Source organism: Bos taurus, chromosome 3 (genome assembly GCF_002263795.3).
Source record: "Bos taurus isolate L1 Dominette 01449 registration number 42190680 breed Hereford chromosome 3, ARS-UCD2.0, whole genome shotgun sequence".
NCBI classification, from domain to species: domain Eukaryota; kingdom Metazoa; phylum Chordata; class Mammalia; order Artiodactyla; family Bovidae; genus Bos; species Bos taurus.
In genome coordinates this window covers 26,273,709-26,296,194 of record NC_037330.1, presented here as the reverse complement: position 1 = coordinate 26,296,194, position 22,486 = coordinate 26,273,709, and the positions used below count along the sequence as shown (strand labels likewise).

The 22,486-nt window shown below is 46.4% G+C and overlaps 1 protein-coding gene across 1 annotated transcript in view; it reads left to right on the top strand.

Moving 5' to 3' along the window:
• The window catches only part of PTGFRN (prostaglandin F2 receptor inhibitor), an 80,576-nt gene that overhangs the window by 35,363 nt on the left and 22,727 nt on the right, over positions 1 to 22,486 (top strand). The window contains exons 3-5 of the mRNA XM_010803135.4: positions 745 to 1,158; positions 7,043 to 7,423; positions 18,441 to 18,866. Of these exons, the coding sequence (XP_010801437.1) occupies positions 745 to 1,158; positions 7,043 to 7,423; positions 18,441 to 18,866 (1,221 nt within the window). The remainder of the gene's footprint in view (positions 1 to 744; positions 1,159 to 7,042; positions 7,424 to 18,440; positions 18,867 to 22,486) is intronic.

Here is a 22,486-nt window from a genome sequence, read left to right as displayed (position 1 = left end):
ACATCAAGTGTGGCTTCCCTTCCTCATAGCTCTCACCAACACTTGCCTGATCTCCTGCCCCCTTTTTCTAGACTGTAGAGAAACCCGGCCTTTTCCCAATGGGTCCTAATAAATAACTAAGGCTTCGGTTTTCCTTGATGGGTTCCTACCCTGCAGATGCCCTCTTCTCAACCTAGTTATTCTTACTCATTGCCTAGACCTGGGGGCGCAGGAAGTTCTCCCACACTTTAGTGCTCTTCAAATTACACTGCTTTAACTTCTGGACAATCCCCCAGGCTCCCTACTCCAGCCTGTGTCCCAACAAAGATATGTTGGACAGTCATGGCTGGTCATCACTGAGTACCAAGCGCTGTCCTGGGAACCTTCCCTTATATCTAGTTGAATTCTCAGTCAGCTTCCTGAGTTGGGTCTAGTTGTCATCCCATTTTAGAAATGAGGAAACTGAGGCACAGAGGGGTTTAAGTGATTTGCCTAAGGGTCACAGAAGTATAGCCCAAGGCACAGCTTCCCAAACGGAGTTTGCACCACCCAGTTCTAGCAGGGGGGTCTTATTAGTGCTACCTGTTTCCTCAGATCAGAATGTCAGCTGAGATGAGAGATGTAGTGAAATGGGCAGATGGGCCCATCTGGGCATTAGAACAGGGGAGGGGAGGAAGAAGTTGTCCCTCAAGGCCTGGAGGTTGGTGGGCCCTTGCCCAGTGCTTGGGGCAGCAGTGTTCCGACCGCTCTGCTTTCTCCCCACAGTGCTATCCGACGCCCTGCATGTGGCCGCCAGCCCTCAGCCCTCCCCGGGCCCCAGCCTGCGCGAGGGCGAGCCCTTCGAGCTGCGGTGCTCGGCCTCCACCACGTCGCCGCTGCACACGCACCTGGCGCTGCAGTGGGAGGTGCGGCGCGGCCCCGCCCGGCGGAGCATCCTCTCCCTGACCCACGAGGGCAGGTTCCGACCCGGCCCTGGCTATGAGCAGCGCTACCGTGGCGGGGACGTACGCCTGGACACTGTGGGGAGCGACGGGTACCGCCTCTCCGTGTCCCGGGCCCTGTCCTCCGACCAGGGCTCCTACAGGTGCATCGTCAGTGAGTGGATCGGAGAGCAGGGAAACTGGCAAGAAATTCAAGAAAAAGCCGTGGATGTGGCCACCGTGGTGATCCAGCCAACAGGTAAGCTTCTGAAAATTGCATGTTTTAGACTATTTGTTGTTGTTATTTAATCACTCAGTTGTGTCCGACTCTTTGCAACCCCATGGACTGTAGCCCACCAGGCTCCTCTGTCCATGGAATTTTCCAGGCAAGAATACTGGAGTGAGTTGCAGTTTCCTTCTCCAGGGGATCTTTCCCACCCAGGGTATAACCTGGGTCTCCTGCCTTGCAGACTGATTCTTTTCCGCTGAGCCATCAGGGAAGCCGGATAAAGAGCTAGGCCAGAGCCTTATTCCTCTCTGACAAGATCTCTCCTCCTCCTGGAAGGCCTCCTGTTGATGGGTGAGGGTATAGGGTGGTGGTGATGGTTTGGAAAGGATGCATTTGTTTTGTGCCAAATGCCGAGTTTTGCTCTGCAGCTGCTTTTTCTCTGGATTCATACCCATGGGAAGCTGCAGGTTACATAAGACACACAGAGAATTTTGTGACTGAAAGATTAAGTCCTTTTAAGTGCCAGGACAAGGTCCAGCCTGGTGTTCAGAGGGGCTTTGGGGTGGGGCTGCCCCCGCCTTGCTCCCATGGCTTCATTTTGTTTGGTGTTTCCTAATCTCTGGATCTGCCCTTCCCCACAGCTGTTGGGGGCGTGTTTGGCTCATCCCCAAACCTCTGTCTGACTTGGGTCCCCTCTGATGTGACATCCCCTTGTAGGTGAGGGATTCCCTAGGGCTGGGCCTCTTCTTATCTCCTTGAGGACACAAACCCCAGAAGCATCCAACTCTGGGATCTATATGCAAGGAGTTGTCTTCATCTGTGAACCATCTTTTTAAAAAACAATAACCAAAAACCTTCTTACTCTTACTAGAGAAGTAATTAAAGAAATGCAAAATACATTTCCAAAAACCCATAAAAATAAATGACAAACAAGAAAAACAGGCCAGTTTTGCCTCCAGTGTCCAGCAAGCATGAGTAGAGAACCTACTGTGGGCTAAGTTCTGTCCTGGGCTCTGGGGTCAGAGATGCTTGGGGATTGTGCCCAAGCCTCACGGAGCTTCTGGCTCGGCAGAGGGAAGGTGTAAAGAGACCCTCTCAGGGGGATGTCCCTGCGGGTGGTTGGATGACTTGGTTTGCTGGGAGTCTGACATTGCCAGATTGCAGAGTGCTTTGCACTGTTGCTGCTGTCTCCTGTTTTGGAAACTGAGAAGACCTTGGGTGGACTCGTTTCCTGACTGTAAACAAGAGAGCGTGGCCACTCTGTTGCTCAGATTCCCATCTGAGGAAAGCAGGCAACGATACACATGGGAAGTGTTTTTCCTCTGCAAGCCGTGCTGTCCTGAGCACTTGCCCCTGAATTTACACCACAGCATGAGAGCTGAATTTGGTAAAAAGCAGGACCAGTGTTCTTGACTGTGGCAGTCAGGCAGGTTGGAGGTGTTCTCGCCGACAAGAAGGGCCACAGGTTGCACTCAATCTTGATTCTCCTGGCTGCCGAAATCACTTTCCAGATGGATTCAGGTCACCTGCCTTTTCGGAAATGATCTGTCAGGAATCTGACATAGGAAACCTTGGATGTTCATCTTGCATCAAACAACTATTTTAAAAGGAGAAAGGGTTAAGAGTTTCAGATTTAACAAATGCAAGAATTTCAGTTGTAAAGGTTTGTTTTTTTAATTTCAAACAAGCCACAAAACCCAGAATGTAGTTATAAGGCTTGAACACTCTGAGCCTATTAGGCAGGCAGTAGCATCTGGCTCTTACTCAAGCCTGAGGATTCATAGCCTTTTGTGCATGGGTGTCTTTGACAGTCCTTTGAAGCTCACAAGCCGTTTTCAGAGTTAATATATTTTAATTAATAAAATACATAAAGAGGATGACATAGGAAAACAATAACATTACAATAGTTATCAAAAATCTTTAAGATAAGTTTGTTGTATAACAGTATAGTGTTTTATTGCGTGTGTGTGTATGCAGTCTCTCAGTTGTGTCCGACTTTTTGTGGCCCCATGGACTATAGCCCTCCTCTGTCCACGGAATTTTCCAGGCAGAAATACTGGAGTGGGTTGCCATTTCCTACTCCTGGGGATTTTCCTGACCCAAAAATCAAACCTGCATCTCCTGCATTGGATTCTTTTACCGCTGAGCCACCTGGGAAGCCCAGTGTTTTATTAATGCATTAAATAATAAGATAGAGTGGCAGACCTAACAACTACTGTAATTTCTGATAAGTGAGGAATGTAAATAATATTTTAAGATATCTGCAACAATTGAAATGTAATGTGAAAATATCTGTGATTTCTATTGGGAGCAAGATCCCAGGGACAGATAATACTAACTGGTTTGTTGCTTAGTTTCATAATGAGAGGAGATGTTGTCTTTCAGGTAGAGGTTAGTAAAAGAAAGGCAATTTGTTTTCACATCCATGTCACAGACTCCTTAAATTCCCTTTGTGGATCCTGGATTAAGAACCACTGCACTAGAGTGATAGTCTTTCTCTCATTGTAAACACTTGCATTCTCCCTAGCTAGCTTCTTTTTTTTTTAAATTAGAGTTTATTTGATTTATAATATCATATTAGTGGTGTTGGAGAAGACTCTTGAGAGTCCTTTAGACTGCAAGGAGATCCAAGCAGTCCATCCTAAAGGAAATCAGCCCTGAATATTGTTTGGAAAGACTGATGCTGAAGCTGAAGCTCCAGTACTTTAGCCACCTGATGCAAAGAACTGACTCATTGGAAAAGACCCTGATTGTGTGAAAGACTGAAGGCAGGAGGAGAAGGGGGTGACAGAGGATGAAATGGTTGGATGGCATGACCAACTCAATGGACATGAGCTTGAGCAAGCTCTGGGAGATGGTGATAGACAGGGAAGCCTGGAGTGCTGAGTCCATGGGGTCGCAAGACTTGGACACGACTGAGGAACTAAACTGAACTGATTAGTTTCACAACATTGTGATTCAATAGTTTTATAGATTTTGCTCCATTAAAAGTGAAAGTGTTAGTCACTCAGTCGTGTCCAACCCCATGGACTGTAGCCCATCAGCTCCTCTGTCCATGGAATTCTCCAGGCAAGAATACTGGAGTGGGTTGCCATGCCCTTCTCCAGAGGATCTTCCTGACCCAGGGATTGAACCCAGGTCTTCTGCATTGCAGGCAGATTCTTTACCATCTGAGCCACCAGGGAAGCCCCATTTATTCCATTAAAGTTATTTTTAAATATTGGCTCTATTTTCTGTGCTGTGCATTACATCCTTGAATCTTACTTACTTTCTACTTAGTAGTTAGTACTTCTTGCCTCTTGACTCCCTGCCTCTATCTTTTTTTAAAAAAAGTATTTACTAATTTGTATTATTTATTTGGCTGTGTTGGAGCTTAGTTGCAACACGCAGGATCTTCAATATGTCATGTAGGATCTTTCCTTGTGATGTGCAGGCTCCGTGGTTGCAGCATGCAGGCTTAGTTGCTCTGTGTCTTAGTTCTAGGGCTTAGTCCTTCGACCAGGGATCAAACCCAAGTCCCCTGAATTGCTAGGCAGATTCTTAACCCGTGGGAAGTCCCCCCTTCCTCTATCTTGCCCCCCCCACCTCCCCCCTCCCCATTGGTAACCACTAGTTTGTTTTCTGCATCTGTGAGCCTTTGTTTGTTTGTTTTTGTTATATTGTTTATTTCTTAGATTCCATCTATAAGTAAAAACATAATATTTGTCTTTTTCTGTCTGACTTACTTCACTAAGTGTAATCCCCTACAGGTCCATCCATGCTGTTGCACATGGCTAACTTTCATTCTTTTTTATGGCTGAGTAATAATCCATTGTCTATATACACCATGTCTTCTTTAACCATTCATCTGTTGATGGACACAGGTTGTTTCCATGTCTTGGCTATAGTAAATAGTGCTGCTATGAAGTTGTCCATAGCTAACTTCCTAACTATTCTTACTGCATTCTTATGATAAATGGCACGAAGTGACTTACATGGTGGGGCTGTACCATGTAGGTGGCAGTAAACCCCCTGTAATGCTGAACCTGGTGTCTTAATTTATAGGGTCAGTTATATCCAGTAGGAGAAAGCTTACACCATCACAGACTTTGTCTGAAGTCTCCTCTATGAGTCCTTAGAACTGATTTCCTTTTTCCCTTCACCGTACTTCATCCCGTTCCAGTAGTGAACCCTCCGATCCCATAGAACATGTAAAAACTGTGCTGAGTGATGTGATGAGATATTTAGCCACTTGCAGAGAAAAAAATCAGAAAGCGAACTATATTGTTACAGAGATGCTAATATTTCTAAATGCAAGAATCCATTTTCTCCATGCATACTGTCCGCAATTGCTTACTGTCTACTTCTTTTCTTGGCTGGCTCCCTCCTGGGCCTTCTTTTACAACTGCTGTAGTGGTGGCTGGCATAGAGCAACTCTGATAGTATTCCAGAGTCTCTGACTGTTGCACATGGAGTGGTTCAAACAGCAGCACGGGCTCAGAGCAGCAGTTTCCTGACTCCTCTCAAATGGTATCTCATATTGTTTTTGGCTTCTTTAAAGGGGTGAAGGAAGAGGAAGACTTTGGAAGGAGGTGGGTGGTGGTTAGAAATTAGACTTTAAATTCCTTTTTCTAATACTATGCCTACCTCATTTTCTGTCTTCATCAAAGTGAAGCTTGAACTTGGCCTGAAACTCTTGTTTGAAGTATCATCAGTCTTTGGAAAAATCTATAATGAAAGTCATTTACTTCAAAGCACATGGGTTCGGGAGGTTGGGTCTTTTCTGAACCAAGTGCCAGCGTTTGTCGCTGACCTGACCCAGGTCTGTAGCTGATGCTGAGCAACTCTGGCTGGAAGACCAGGCCTGTGCTGTGCTTCCACTTGAATCCCCTGGGAGGTGTCGGCTCCTCATCATCTAAGCAGTTGTTCCCAGAGCATTACCACGTGTTGAATGTTTTTCTACTCTGATTTCAGATGTTCAACTTCTTTGCAAAAAAATCCCTCGAATGAAATGAAATGTTTCCATATAAAAAGCTTTGATAGGGGAATGCTGAAACCAGATCTGCCTGGGGACTGTCACACCAAATCCTTACTTTTAATTATCCACACTAATGAGAGAGGGCAGTGGCATTGTCTAGAAATCACTGTGTTTTGGTTTTAGAATATCCTTTATCCTTGACTTTAAGGTGGGGGTGTAGAACAGCATAAATGATGCTCTAAGTACATTGCATTTGGGAGACTTGACCTGCTCGGCATGTGGTCTGGTTTCCCTTTCCCAGTCCTTCTGTTTACATCCCCAACCCCGTTTCACCCAGAAGATGGTTTTACCCTCACTTCTACCTTCCATCTCCTAGCCCCCAAGTGACAGTATATACCAGCCAGAGCTGAGCTATCCTTTCTCTGAAAGTCACCCAAGTCTATCATGCATGTGGAAAAAATATAAATTTAGTTTTGTAATGTTCAACAGAGTTGTTTTCAAATGGTAATGTACGTAATGATGGTGTAACACTGAAGAGCAGAGTCCCTAGAGGCAGGCAGCCTGAATTTGAATCCTAACCCTGCCACATAGTAGCTGTGTGACATTGGGCAAGTTACTTAACTTCTCTGTGGTTCAGTTGCCTTATTGGTAAAATGGAGATGATAATAGAACCACCTCGTAGGGTTGTTTTGAAGATGATATTTATAAAGCACTCAGAAGAGTGCCTGGCATATAGAAGGATCTATATAAGTGTTTGCTGCTGTTATTGTTTTAATGCAATAAAAAGAAATATGTCGTTCATTTATTCAGTATATTTCTCAAGCACATAAAACTGTACAAAGTCTCCTAACTTGAATGTCGTACATAAGAAGGTAAAAGGAGGTGATCTAAGGGGATGGGGTGGAAGTGGCAAATGTAACTGAGATGATCTCGATGACCTTGTTTTTGGTTTTCCAGTTCTCCGAGCAGCTGTGGCCAGGAATGTGTCCGTAGCTGAAGGCAAGGACCTGGGCCTGGCTTGCAACATCACGACGGACCGAGCGGACGACGTCAGACCCGAGGTGACGTGGTCCTTCAGCCGGACGCCCGACAGCGCGTTGCCTGGCTCCCGTGTGCTGGCTCGGCTGGACCATGACTCCCTGGTGCACAGCTCTCCTCGTGTGGCCCTGAGTCACATGGATGCACGCTCCTACCACCTACTGGTTCGAGATGTCAGCAAAGAAAATGCTGGCTACTATTTCTGCCATGTGGCGCTCTGGACCCCCGGCCACAACAGGACCTGGCACAAGGTGGCGGAGGCTGTGTCGGCTCCGGCTGCCGTGACTGTGACCTGGCTAGGTGAGTGGTTTTGGAGGGTGGCTCTTCACCTCCCTGGCTTAATTCTTCCCCTGGGATCTGGAGAGGAGTCAAGGAACTGTGTGTTTTGCATTATTGTGGCATTCTTGATATCGACAAGCATACTTTCTCCTGGATATCCCAAGCTGGGGAGGAGAGAAGGCAAAACTGGCTGAAACAGAATCTGGCAGTCAAGGGAGATGTTTAGATGATGTGGCCTCAGTTGTCTCAATGCCCTCATTTGAGAGGATACAGTTTCCTTTTGTGGTCAGAGATTTGCAGGCTCGGGGGTCCTGCTGATTGGCTCTTTGAAATGGATCTTTGTTGGAGGGAGCACACTGCCATTCTCCCTCTCTTTTCCCTAGACTCCTAGGTATTCTCTGGTAGGAGGAGCTGCTGCTTTCTAAAGCCCAGGGAAGAAAAAGAATTCCTTCAGTTAATGGAACACAGGTTTTCACTGAATGCCTTGGCATCCCAAAATGATTTTTTTTTTTTTGCAGATACCAATTAAATGTAAGGGCCTTCCTGTTTCCCCACCTTTTCTGGAGGGTCCTCTCCCCAAGTCTGATTCCCTGGGGAGAGGCAGAGTGCCCTCAACCGTTGCCCACCTTGCCACTCATGCAATTGCTACTTGTCATATATATGAAGGTCATTGTCATATCCTTTTCTTCTTCTTCTTTTTTTTTTACCACTGTCATCCTCCCCATCTCTTATTTTTCTGAGTGCTTTTCCTAATTTTGTTACCATCTTGTAATTAATTGCAAGTGAACTTAGGCAGGATGGGACCAAGGGGAGGATGAAGCGCCTTGCTTCCCATGTCCATTACTGCAAAGATGGACACAGGCCTGCGGGTCAGCCTCTTCCCTGTTTTGAGCTTGATCTCTCTACTGTCCTCTGACCATTCTAAGCCCACACGAAGGCATTTGGCATTGCTCTACTAGGAGATGAAACCGATCTTTAAAGGCTAGGAAATCATTTCCTCCTTTGTTTAATGCTATACATCCTCGCTCCATGAGCCCCAGCTCATTCCTCAGCCCTTTCTTGTCTCTGCATTGAAATCTTCTCCCAGGCTAGTGGCACATTCACTGTCTTGTTTCTTCCTAATAAGCCATTATTTGGCAGAGATGGGGAGTTGGCAAGTGGGGACAGAAGGGGGGCAGGGAGAGGAAGAGTAATAAGAAAGTAAGCAGAGGGTCCTTCCAATTCAGAGCGAGACGAGGCGGGCTGTTAGTCATCCCTGGTAGCAAAGTGATTCTTTGATATCTACAGAGTGAAAGGAGCGGGGTTTATCTGGCGAGCTTTTATTCCTGCCGCCTGAACCCTGCGCAAAGAGACTCACTATGAAGTACTGAACTGGAACAATGTTAGCCCAGCTAGAACTCTCCTTAGCAACCTTCAAAATAAAACAGATGTTGTCAGCACCGAAAGAAGAGTTTTCATCTCGAGCTGAATGTGTCTCACAGCCCTGATCCTCGGTGCGTTGTGCCCTGCTGTCAGATCCCACCCCTGCCTCCTGCATCCCTCCCCCACTGGCTTAGACTCACAGCTCCGGCGGGTTTTTTTTCTTTCTCTTTTTTTTTTTTTAAAGAAAGTGCTGCCTGCACTCCAATTTGAGGGCCTCTTTGAAGTCCTCCTGCATTGATCCCAGCCTACCCTGGGGGGAGATGGCGGGACTGGCGGGAAGAGGATGGGAGCTCTGGGAGGGAATGGGCTCTTTTAGCTGGGAGGGATTTGTTGGTGGCTGTGTTCTCCGGAAAGTGGGAAGAAATAAGGAGACTAAATTGCGGGGAAAGGTTTAGTTATTCTCCTAAGGGTTCAGTACTGCTGTTGTGAAAGCTGTGAGTGTGCTTTTCCCTGACTGACCTACCCCCCTCCCACCTCCACCCCGAACCTTTGTAAGTAATGGACCCTCGGTAAACATTGGGCAGATGGGGAGATAAGGCAGCACCAACACACAGATATGTTAAAATATGTGCATCGGAAAAGAAGAATTGCAAAGAAAGCAGTAATGTTCAGCTCAGAATATTCAGAGGCACACGGGTGAACCTGCCAGAAGTGTAAGTGGTATTCTTGTCTTCCCTTAAATCTCTCCTCCTTCCGTGTGCCTGCGACTCACACCACGAAGCTCTCTGGACATTTGTCAGAAGGCGAGTTGGGCACGAGTACAGCAGTTGATCTTCCCCCAGGACCTCCTGAAAGGATTCTCTGCCCGGCAGGGATCAGGCATGGCTTGACACTATGTGACATTCTCTAGATTTACAACACGTATGCATATGCATGTCGATCCCATGCCACATGCGGCCTGTTGGAGGTAATAAGACAGGAAGTATTCTATTTATGTAGGTCATCTTATGTTGTGTGACTGTGGAGTGTTGTCACAAAAGAGCTCTTGAGAAAGCCGGCTCCCTGTGCAGGTATGACTCAAAATGCTCAGTTTTGTTACTTAGACCAGTTAAAAATGATCACTGCCATGTGTTGAACACTTACTGCATGCCAGGGACTGGGCCAGAGGCTTTCATGCATTAAATATTTGATCCTCGCCATAGTGTGAGTTAAGACACTGTCCCAGTCCCCATTTGAAAACCACTGATTTTCATTTTGCTTACAATTTTGAGGGTCAGGAATTAGGGAATGAGTCAAGATTCATCTCTGATGCACATGGTGACAGCTAGGACAGTTCGGGCTGGGGATCCCCTTCCAGATGGCTTTCTCATGCATGTGTCACCATATTCTGGGGCATCTCTCTCTGTCCCCACATGGTGTCTCATCCAGGCCCTTTCCTTGTGGTGCTTTTTATGGCACTGTCTTCTCGGGACAGTCATGCTCCTTTTATGGCAGCTGACTGCCAAGACACAGGAAGTGGAAGTGCCAGGCTAGTTAAAAGCTGTCCCTGGGACTGGCACAACACACTCCCACTGTTTCCTATTGGCCAGGCCCACTACAGAGTTTGTCCAAGTCCAAAGGAGTAGGGAAAGAGACCCCATCTCTTAACGGGAGACTAGCAAGGTCCCTTTGCAAAAAGGGCGTGTGAAATGGGAAATGTTACTGCAGCTCTCTTTGGAAAATAGAATCTACACAGTGGTTAATGCTTGTTTCTTTTATTTCAAAAAAAATGTTTAGAATGGCTTGGACAAATTATGGCTGTGGGTCAAGTCTGTCCCAAGTGTTTTTATCTTAAGGGGGGGTCTGTCCCAAGTATTGTCATCCTGAGTGAAAACATTTTGACTTTGGGAATCAGCTTGACTCCTGAAGCTTGAGAGCATAAAATCCTAAAAGCTGGGTGGTCCTTGTTCTCATTTGCTTGGGGTTGGTGCACTAAGTAGGTGAGGGGTTGAAGCTGATTGGGGTCTTCTCATGTTCACCGTATTAACCAGACAGATTAGGGCAAAGGCATGAATGGGTCTGTCAAGTCCAAGAGCACTTGTAGCATCTGGGAGGACTATGATTTTTCTTAGAGGGTAAGAAAAAGCCTCTTTACTTAGGATGGATGTCCTACTTTTGAAGGGAAAAAGATATAAGTTGGCTTGCAAAACGAAGTCCAATTTAAAGCAGGAGGCACAAAAATAAAATCAAGATCAAAAGGGGTAAAAAAAAATCAAAGAATAGATATGGCAAGATGGTTGGGATGAATTAGTTATTGCATTTGAGTACTGAATTTGCCTCTGAAGTTTTGGAGAGTTGAGGCAAAAAGAGATGTAATTATGCAGTCCTCTTCTGCATATACAAAACAAATAAAAGAGAAACAAACTTTTTATTGGCACTGAATATATCACGTGCTTTTTCTTTAAGGGGCATCAGATAACATAACGGACAGTGCTTTCAACTGTTCTTTTACAAAAGCTCTGGGTGATTGTTTAAATGGATGTTTCTTATATCCATTCCCTATAAAAGCCAAGGGCATAAACCTTAAGCGTATGAAGGAGTTTTTGTAAGAAGCTGAGTTACTACAGAGGACAAATGTTGCCTTGTGTCTATCCCATTTAGTATATGGCTAAAACTATAGAGAATCTGGAGGAATGGCTGGTTAATCTGCATATTAAGCCATCTCTCTCTGCTATCAGATGTCTTAAATGAGCCCTTGGCGAGAGTTGGATACTAATCAGTTCATGGTTGAGCTGTCTGCCCGAAGTCCCAGACTTCTCTGGTATAATTGGAGAGGGTTCCACCGGCTTCAGATAGGAGAGCGGGAGGAGGCAGAGCCGAGTTCTGCTATTCCGGCTTAAGCACTTAATTTGCATTCTTCTCCACTCGAGGACTGTCCCCTCTTCCAGCCGAGAGCCAGTGAGGAAGGTAATTATTTTTCTTTAAAAGGAGCTGTTAATCTGCTAAGTACTTGGGAGAGATTTGAAAGTTCTTTGCCATCTATAGAAGATAAGGTTTAGATCTGCAGAATTTTACAGGCAACTACAATCCACTGTCTGTCCAAGATTATCTCTGAAGGCCGAAGAGCGATGGAGTCCTGTTCCACCACCTTCTAGGCCTTCTGTCTCAGGCTTGATGCCTGTGATTTCTAAGCTTTGGTTTTCTTGGCTTTGTGGGATAATGCATATGAAGTGCCTTAGGGCAGTGCCTGGCACTTAAGTGCTCCACACATTTTCGTGGTGGCAGTGGCAGTTACTGATTTGTGTTTTGGAGGAAGAGTCCATATAGAACATGCTGTTCTCCATCAAGCTCTTAACTAAATAAATCATGGGAAAAAAAAATAAGCCATTGGGGGTGTCTTAGGACATGGAGAACGAGGAATGTGTGGGTCCAAAGAGGAGCTGAGTTGAGCACACCTAGCCCTTATGCCCCCCCAAATCTGATAACTTTTTCTTCTTTCTCTGGGAGGAGTGAGTGAGGATGAAGAAAGAAAAAACAAAATGGAACAAGTGTCACTTGGGGTGTGGGGCACTGGTATCCCATTTGAATAATGTTATCTCTGTTGCCCTGAAATCCATAATGCTGAATGCAACCTCATCATAACGGCTTTCCTAGGTGGGGTAAAGTGCCACCCCTGCCGATAACAGCTACTTATTTATAGTCTTCTCTGTTTAAATGTTAGAGAATATTTAATTATGGTATGGTAAAGAATCCACCTGCCATTGCAGGAGACACAAGAGACGTGAATTCGATCCCTGAGTTGGGAAGATCCCCTGGAGGAGGAAATGGCAATCCACTCCAGTATTCTTGCCTGGGAAATCCCATGCACAGAGGAGCCTGGCGGGCTATAGTCCATGGGGTTGCAAAGAGTCAGAGACGACTTAGCGACTGAGCACACATACACGTACCAATGATGATAATGGCAGCTCTTTGACAGTCAACTCATTCAGCTGCCTCTAAAGTACCTGCCCAGTTCAGGATGATAAAATCGGCATTGGCAGAAACCAAGGCCCAGTTCCTGCTGTTTCTTCTGACATGTGCGTGCAGCCTGTTCATCTAATTAGCTCTTCCCAGTTAACTAAGCCTCAAAGTGGGTATTAGAACATGGCACTGTACACAGTTCAGGATTAGTGCCTTAGCTGTTATCATCACTCTTGTCTTCTGGGATGGAGCCGGCCTTGAGAAGCATTAATCATTGGGTGTGTAATGATGTGCAGTTTGGTGCTAGTGGAAGCCAGGCCATGGAGCCAGAGCCTCTCCTATGATTCTGCTCCCCTACACCATGCAAGACCTTAGTCTTTGAATTTAACCTCCTTTGAGCTTTGGTTTTAGCTTTGTTTTTGTTTAGGAAATGTACGTAAATAAGTAGTACCTATTACATAAGGATATTCTGAAGATTAAACGAGATTGCAAGGAAAGTACATGGCGTGGTCCCTGGCTCACAGGAGGCCCTGCACACATTCCAGTTCTTAGTATTCTTGTACCTTCCGCACAGAACTGTGAGAGTAAAAGGAGGAGGTAACCCATGGAAACCCCCAGTTCAGGGTCCTGCATGCAGTAGGCACAAAATACCTGCTTTTACACACTTGCCAATAATCCTGAATATTTTCATTGTCTTGAAAGTAGTAACAAAGGAGTTTAATAATCCATAATCAAAAAATAAAGTCTTTCTTGATGGTGATAGGGTTTGCACTATGGGAGGCGAAAGCTTCGGGAGGTGATGTGTAAGTGAGCAGGTTGACCTGAGAGACAGGTTAGGGGGGATCTTTGTTTCTGGAAGGTTAGTGATGTCGTGCCTTACGCTGGCCTCAGTACTCTGTGAAAGGGTTGACTATGTGGGTGGGCTGTTTGTTTTAAGCTTTTGGAACAGAAGTTTACACAGTAGTAGAACAAACCACCAGCTTCAACAATTACCAATATTTTGAGATCTTACTTCATCTCTCTTCCCTCCCCTGGATACACACACACACACATACACACACACCCTGTTCCTCTCTCTCTTTCTTTTTTTCCCCTGCCGCCCTCTTTTTTTTCCTTCTGAAAGAATTTAAAACACATCCCAGACATCATGTCATTTTGCCATTAAATACTTTAGTATGCATCTTTCACTGATAAGCATTTTTTAAACATAACCACCATTACGTTCTTAGATGATTTCTTGATGAGATCAAGCAGAATATAGCAGTAATCAGTAGTGGAATGCTTATGCTGAAAATGAGCATTTTTATGCAAAGTATTAAATTTAGTCCAATTCAGCAAGTGTGTTAATGTCTTTTATGTACAAGGCACTGTATGCACAGTGCACACAGATGAATCAAGTCGGGGGTCCCAGACCCAGTGAAGGGCCCTAATGAAGGTCCGTGAGGCAGACAGACATGTAACTGAAATTCAAGGCAATGTTCAAGGAAAGTCCTTAGAGAGCAGGGAGCCTGGCAGGTGGTAGGGTCTCTCTGAACGTTTGCTGAATAAGAAGTAGAGATGGGATGGGCTGGTGAGTTCAAAGGAAGCCTTCCTGTTCAGTAGGAGAGGCTGTTTCTGTCTGTTCAGAGTGAGGTCTGTGTACCTTGGACCATGAGGAACAGGCCCAATCTCTGCCAACAGTTTTTAAAAATTGTGAAACAGCAATAAAGGAAGATTTCCACACATGCACCAAAACAAAAAGGAAATAAGAACCCATGCACACCCCTACCAGTCGGATGCAGTGACGTCCTATCTTCTCCAGCAGTGTAAGTCTGAAAGACGATCTCCAAGGCTGGGGGATAGTTCAGATGACCTTTGAGCATCCTCTAAACCAGGGGTCCCCAACTTCCAGGCCTCAGACCGGTATCCTGTTAGATCACCAGTGGCATTGGGTTAGAAATAAAGTGCATAATAAGTGTAATGTACTTGAGTCATTCCAAAACCACCTCCCCCCTTTCACAGTCCATGGAAGCATTGTCTTCCCCGAAATCAGTCCCTGGTGCCAAAAAAGATTAGGGGCCACTGCTTTAAACCACCGTAACTTACGCCTTGTAAGTTCACAAAAATCCACGTGTCTGTTTGTTTTTTAATTAGGTTCCTCCTCTGGGGACCTAAGATTTAGTTTTAACAGAGAGCAAGGAGACCAGCCTGTCAACGAAGAGACTTTGCTCTTCTGCCAAGCCAGATGCACACGTGCTGTACCCCCTGTGCTGTCCTCGCTCCACATTTGAATACACAGACTTAAACAGACCCTCTGTGGGGAGCAGAGGAGAGGAATCTGTTCAGTCTTTTACTCAGTGCTTGACTCAGCAGGTGTCCCAGGCGCTCAGGCAGAGGCGGCAGCAGGAAGAAGGCAGAGGAGGCGATGAGGGAGTGGAGTCTAGAGTGGATACTGAGGGAAGCGGGCAATGGGGCTGGACAGAGCGGTTCTGTAGGGCCTTGAATACCAGGCTGGGGAGTGTGTTCTTAACTCAGTGCATGTGTGTGTGTGCTCAGTTGCTTCAGTTGTGTCTGACTCTGTGCGACCCCATGGACTATGGCCCTCCAGACCCTGTCCATGGGATTCTCCAGGCAAGAATACCGGAGTGGATTGCCATGCCCTTCTCCAGGGGATCTTCCCGACGCAGGGATCAAACCCGTCTTCTGCACTGGCAGAAGTGTTTACTGCTAAGCCACCAGGGAAGCCCTAACTCATTAGATGACAGGAAAAGCTGTGGCAGCCTTCTTGAACAGATGCCCTAGTGCTGGTGTGAACTGAGAGGCACGTTGGAAGGTTATCACTATAGTCTTGGATGGAGGCAGCGAGCCAGGATGGGAGTGGCGGTTGTGAGGTTTTCACTTCTATGCACAGCTATCTATCCAGCACCTACTATGTGTGAGCCCTGGACATCGAGAAGTGGCAGAGACACTGAGGAGGTAGAATTGTGAGACTTAGGGACCATCTGCACGGAGAGTGGGAATGGGCACAGGGGTGAAGGATGGGGTCTGGTACCAGGAACAGTGGTTGAAAAGGTACAGGGAGGAGCCGGCTGTCTTTGTGGGGGGTGGTGTGCTTGTGCCCCTGCTTTGGCCCCAGCTCTTTCTTAGTCTCCAGTTTCAAACGATGGCACCAAGCTTTGTCCTTGGCATCTTGACTTGGTGTCTCCATTGCATCTCAACAATAACGTGTTTGCAACCCAGTTCATCTTGCTCCCCACCTGCCTCTGCCAGTATACCCTCTCTCCCCCAACCCCAGGACTAAGCAACCAGTCTAAGCACTTTCACCTATATTTTAACTACTAATCCTCACGATAACATCATGAGGTAGTTACTGTTATTCTCCCCAGTTTTGCAGATGAACCACTAGAGAGCTTGAGTAATCTGCCCAGTGTCAGACAGCCAGTCATGGCACAGTCAGGTTCAGACCCAGTCTGTCTTCCAGACCCCTGGCTCCTCACCACTGCTCTTTACGGCTTCACGGTTTGTTGTTCAGGTTAATGTGGTGACCCATGGGAAGGGTCAGAGCGCAGCAGGTTGCTCCTGCTTCGAGAGGACTCTGGTGATTCGGTGTTCGTGGCTGATCCTGCCAGGACTGAGGAGGGCAGTCTGCTGCATGCACAACCTGTTCAAGTCTGTCCTTTCCGCGTTAAGTAAACTTGGGTGACCTTGTCCTCACCCCTGCTGCCGTGCCCAACTCTGACATGAGGGAAGGATCTGAAACCCTGGATGTGGGGTCATTTGGGAATGCCTTGCCTTATGCATGTGACATTTCAGTGTCAGCTCCAGAGTCAGCAGTTGCTGGAGAGGCAGTGTGTGTGTTAGCACTCTGCCCAGGGCCAGGAAACCCCCCAGCGATGCGTCGTCAACGCATTCACCTGAGACAAGGTGGCAGATGATAGTCTAGCGTGTTTCTCTGTAACATCCGTGTCACTGCAGACATTCTCTCATCAGCAGGCAGAGCAGCATTGATTGAACTTTTTGTGGCACGGGGTCCAGCCTCACTTGCAACTAAATGCTTGTGAATATGACATTTGAGGGAATTAAGATTTTGAGTTCTTTCCATTTCCTGGCCACTGAATCACTCTTGGGGAAGTCATGATGTTATACATTTCGTTAGAAGTATAAATCACAAAAGAACAGTTCCTTGACCTCAGCAGTTTATAATTTGTATGAGTCATAAATAAAAGCAACATTAAATAAAACTAAACTGTCTGATGGAGGTGATGTGAATATCGTATTGACAAATGGAAAATTCTGTGTAGGTAGAATTATTCTTCTCCTAACAGGCAAAGTGCTACAGGAGAAAAATGTAGCCTTTTTAAAAGGCTTCACACCAAGTGACTACTGCATAGAAGGCTGTGTATTTGGAGCTTGGGGACAAGACCTTCAAACAGGGAGTAACTTGCTGCTTATGGGAGCGTAGAGAAAGGGTGTCACGCCCTGGGGACCCAGGAAGGGGGCGCAGAGGAGATGAAAGAAAGAGCGCATTTGTAGTGAAGTCAAGAGGAGAGGCCTCGGCAGACAGGTCACCAGAGGTGTGAGACTGTGATGAACAGAGGACTTCAGATGACTAGGTGTGACACCCAGAGAGGGTGGTGGTGGAGGGAAGGAAGTGTGAAGGGGCCTCGGTAGGAGTTTCTGGGAGGCTGTGAAATGTTGAGTTGCAAAAATGGATTAGATGCCAACATGACCTCGTAGCAGGAGGGCTTTTTATACAAGTGAAAAAGAACCGGCCTGTGACAGCGGCAGTGGGGACATGAGGAGAACGCTGACTTCCCTCCCTTCCTCATCAGAACCTGCCTGGCGAGAAGCAGAGTGGTCATCATGAGCAGGCTTTACTAGAGCCAGGATCACAGTGAGCTAGCTTCAGGGTTGGTGGAATTGAATGGGAGAGTTACATGTGTCAGTGGAAAAAAAATGCTATTTGGGGAGTTTAAGTATGACTATACATGGGGACTTCCCTGGTGGCTTAGAGGATAAAGAATCTGCCTGCAGTGCAGGAGACCTGGGTTCAATCTCTCGGGTTGGGAAGATCCCCTGCAGAGGAGAATGGCAACCCACTCCAGTATTCTTGCCTAGAGAATCCCATGAACAGAGGAGCCTGGCCAGCTACAGTCCATGGGGTCGCAAAGAGGTGGACATGACTGAGCGACCAACATACATGGGAAATGAGGACCTTACCTGTGGACCAAAGCCAAGGAGGGCAGGAACCGGAGCCATGGGGGGTTGACTGGCCTCAAGGACAAAACGTATTCTGAGATTCTGAGATTTTCCAGTGAGGGCTTTGGAGGTCTCTGGGCACTGCCTGCATGCTAGAGGACATGTTGGTCAAGCATGGATACCAGTTAAGAGATTCTCAAAAGACTAACCTCCAGGGGAAACTGACAGCCGACCCCACCGCTCTGGGAAGATAAAGACTCTGATTGGAGATATTTAGCTTCTGGCCTTGGGAGTTTTTCTTGAGGGTCATAGTGGGGCCAGTGTTTGTCAAGTTTTGTGATAAAAAAACTTGTGATATCAAGTTTTGTGACAACCTCAGAGGATCCTTGTGCATTGTAAAGACTTCAGTTTCTTTCTCTGTAGTTGGTAGGATGGGCATTTAATCGTCAGGACAAGAATAGTGCTTGTCTTGTTCCTTTTGTTAATTCTTGGGAAATTGCTGTGTCTGATTTGATTGGTTGATTTTTTTTTTCTTTTATCCTGGCCCCCTCTTATTCAGAACCAGACTATCAGGTGTACCTGAATGCTTCTAAGGTCCCCGAGTTCTCAGACGACCTCACCGAGCTAGAATGCCGGATAGTGGATGTGAAGAACCCAGAGGCGAGCGTCCGTTTCACAGTGTCCTGGTACTACAGGGTGAACCGGCGCAATGACGATGTGGTGACCAGCGAGCTCCTGGCCGTCATGAATGGGGACTGGACACTCAAGTACGGAGAGCGGAGCAAGCAGCGGGCCCGGGAGGGAGACTTCATTTTTTCTAAGGAGCACCCAGACACGTTCAATTTCCGGATCCAAAGGACTACAGAGGAAGACAGGGGCAATTATTACTGTGTTGTGTCTGCCTGGACCAAACAGCGTAACAATAGCTGGGTGAAGAGCAAGGATGTCTTCTCCAAGCCCATCAACATATTTTGGGCGTTGGAAGGTAGGCACTTTCTTCTCGTTCATGAACATTTTTGGTTTGTTTTGGCTTCGGTCGTCCTGCTCTGCATTTCAGATTCACAGTCACCTGGCAGGTTTCCCTTTAAACTAGGAATCTAAGAAATGCAGTCAAGAGACTGTTCCTTTTATCCTCAGCATGAATCCCTTTGCAGTGCTGACCCTGAGAGGGATAAGTCCTAATGAGAGGGCTGGGGCTTGGTTGGAGATAGAAGACTATCTCACGGAAGCTCTCAGGTGCCCAGAGAAGCCATCAGCACTCTTGCTCCGTTGGCTGGTCTCAAGCGAAACTTCACACAGTCCTTTGGGGATATTTCAGTGTCCATGAGTTCCTGCTAGACGCAGGCACATTCGAGATAATCCCAGAGTGAGTGGGCAGCCCCAGGCCATGGCACCTGCCCCTGAGCGGCCAGTCACCCATTCAGAGAGACCGTTCCTGGGGCTAGCTGACAAGAACTCCAGGGAAACAGTTTCTTTGATGCAGTCTCCTCCTGAATGCTCAGAGCCCTGTGTGCCTTGGGACATCAGACTGGTCAAGGCTTTTATCCTCTGTCTAGTCTGTCACTGCAGGAAGGCCAGGCCTCCTGGGACCTCCTTCACAGCCCTCCACATGCTTTTGTAGCCTCATTGCCATGCCTCTGAAATCCCCAAACCCCACACTGGGCCCTCTAGAACTTGGCAAAATCTCCCGCTTCCTGACCTCATCTCTGAATATTCCTTTCTCATTCTCCCAGTAAATATGCCCCACCTAGCTCTCCCCAAGGACACCATTTTCCCCGAAGTCTTCCTGAGTGGTGCTGTTTTCTTCTCACTGTGTAATCCATTCTAGATGGGGCAGGTGCCCTGCTCATCCCTCACTGCAGCCTCCAGGCCCTTTTCCCTCCTCCCTAAAAACATCCAACTTCAGGTCTCCAGTCATCAGATGGTTGAACCTCCTCTCATTGCCATCACTCCTGGGTCCTCCCCATGCATTCTGTGGAGATGCTCACTCTTGTTTCACAGTCCCTCTGTCCTGCTGTCTTCATGATCCTTATAGGCACTGGGTCATATTTGGCTGCATGTTGGAGTCACCCGAGGAGCTTTAAAAAAGTACTGAAGCTTAAGTCGCACAAGAGGTTCTGTCTTAACTGGCCTGAGGTTACTTGCAATCTGGGCATTGAAATTTTCAGATGCACCCAAGATGGTTCTCAGGGGCATCTGAGGTTGAGAAGCCTTTCATTCTCAGTCTCCTGTCCCCTTCTCTAGTCATCATGACCTTTGTCCTGTTTGGGTTATTCACTTTCAAGCTTACACCCTACACTAGAAATCTCACTTCTGATAACTGAGAGCCCTCCATACTCTGAATTCCACGCAGCCTATCCTCTCAACACACCTATCTTTCTAGATCACTCCCATTGTTGCCCATTGGCCTATTAACATGCTGTTAGATCTCTTGTTGTGGTCTTTTTAAATTAAAGCTAAGCTAATCTTGATCAAAAAAGATCTTCACGACCCAAATAATCACGATAGTGTGATCACTCACCTAGAGCCAGACATCCTGGAATTCGAGGTCAAGTGGGCCTTAGGAAGTATCACTACAAACAAAGCTAGTGGAGGTGATGGAATTCCAGTTGAGCTATTTCAAATCCTGAAAGATGATGCTGTGAAAGGGCTGCACTCAATATGTCAGCAAATTTGGAAAACTCAGCAGTGGCCACAGGACTGGAAAAGGTCAGGTTTCATTCCAATTCCAAAGAAAGGTGATGCCAAAGAATGTTCAAACTACCCACACAATTGCATTCATCTCAAACACGGTGGTAAAATAATGCTCAAAATTCTCCAAGCCAGGCTTCAACAGTACTTGAACTGTGAACTTCCAGATGTTCAAGCTGGATTTAGAAAAGGCAGAAGAGCCAGAGATCAAATTGCCAGCATCCTTTGGATCATCGAAAAAGGAAGAGAGTACCAGAAAAACATCTACCTTTGCTTTATTGACTATGCCAAAGCCTTTGATTGTGTGGATCACAACAAACTGTAGAAAATTCTTCAAGAGATGGGAATACCAGACCACCTGACCTGCCTCTTAAGAAATCTTTATGCAGGTCAGGAAGCAACAGAACTGGACATGGAACAAGAGAATGCTTCCAGATTGGGAAAGGAGTACGTCAAGGCTGTATATTGTCACCCTGCTTATTTAACTTATATGCAGAGTACATCATGAGAAACGTTGGACTGGGTGAAGCACAGGCTGGAATCAAGATTGCCAGGAGAAATATCAATAACCTCAGATATGCATATGACACCATCCTTATGCCAGAAAGCGAAGAAGAACTAAAGAGCCTCTTGATGAAAGTGAAAGAGGAGAGTAAAAAAGTTGGCTTTAAGCTCGACATTCAGAAAACCAAGATCATGGCATCTGGTCCCATCACTTCATGGCAAATAGAGGGGGAAACAGTGGAAACAGTGACAGGCTTTATTTTGGGGGGCTCCAAAATCACTGCAGATGCTGACTGTAGCCATGAAATTAAAAGACTCTTGCTCCTTGGAAGAAAAGTTATGACCAACCTAGACAGATTATTAAAAAACAGAGACATTACTTTGCCAAAGTAATAGTAATCATCTAGTCAAAGCTATGCTTTTTCCAGTAGTCATGTATGGATGTGACAGTTGGACAATAAAGAAAGCTGAGCGCCAAAGAATTGATGCTTTTGAACTGTGGTGTTGGAGAAGACTCTTGAGAGTCCCTTGGACTGCAAGGAGATCCAATCAGTCCATCCTGAAGGAAATCAGTCTTGAATATTCATTGAAAAGACAGATGCTGAAGCTGAAACTCCAATACTTTGTCCACCTGATGCAAAGAACTGACTCATTTGAAAAGATCCTGATGCTGGGAAAGATTGAAGGCAGGAGGAGGAGTTGACAGAGGATGGGATGGTTGGATGGCATCACCCGCTCAATGGACATGACTTTGAGTAAACTCCCAGAGTTGGTGATGGACAGGGAGGCTGGCGTGCTGCAGTCCATGGGGTCGCAAAGAGTCAGCCATGACTGAGCGACTGAACTGAACTGAACTGAATCTTGATCTTGCTTCCCCCACCTCCATCTTTCTATTCTCCACACCCCTTGCCTACCCCTTTCTATTTCTTTCCTTTGATTTGTCTGTCCTCAGCATCTCTACTCTGTCTCCTCCTGTTCTCTAATCTCCTCTCGTCTGGCTTTTGATCCAGATGACTAGTGAGTGACATATTGCAAAATCTAATGGTTAGTCATCTTACTTGACTTACCAGGATTTACCACGATGATCATTCCCTCTTCTTGGAAATACTTTGGGTTCTCCTTGGTTTGTGGGGCACCATCCTCTCTGGGCTGTTTTCCAACCTTGACCTCTTCTCAGCTTCCTTTGCTGCTTTCTGTTTACTTTTCTGACCCTCAAACATTAGATGCCTGAGGACACAGTCCTTGAACTCTTTTCCTGTTTAACCTCTAGTTATCTCTTCTAATCTCACAAATTGAAGCTTCAAGAAAGAATGTGAATGGCTCAGTGGAACCTCAGGAATCAGTAATTCTGGAGAGACCCTGTGACATACGTGTTGTCCTAATAGTTTGATGGAACAACTATTCCTCAAA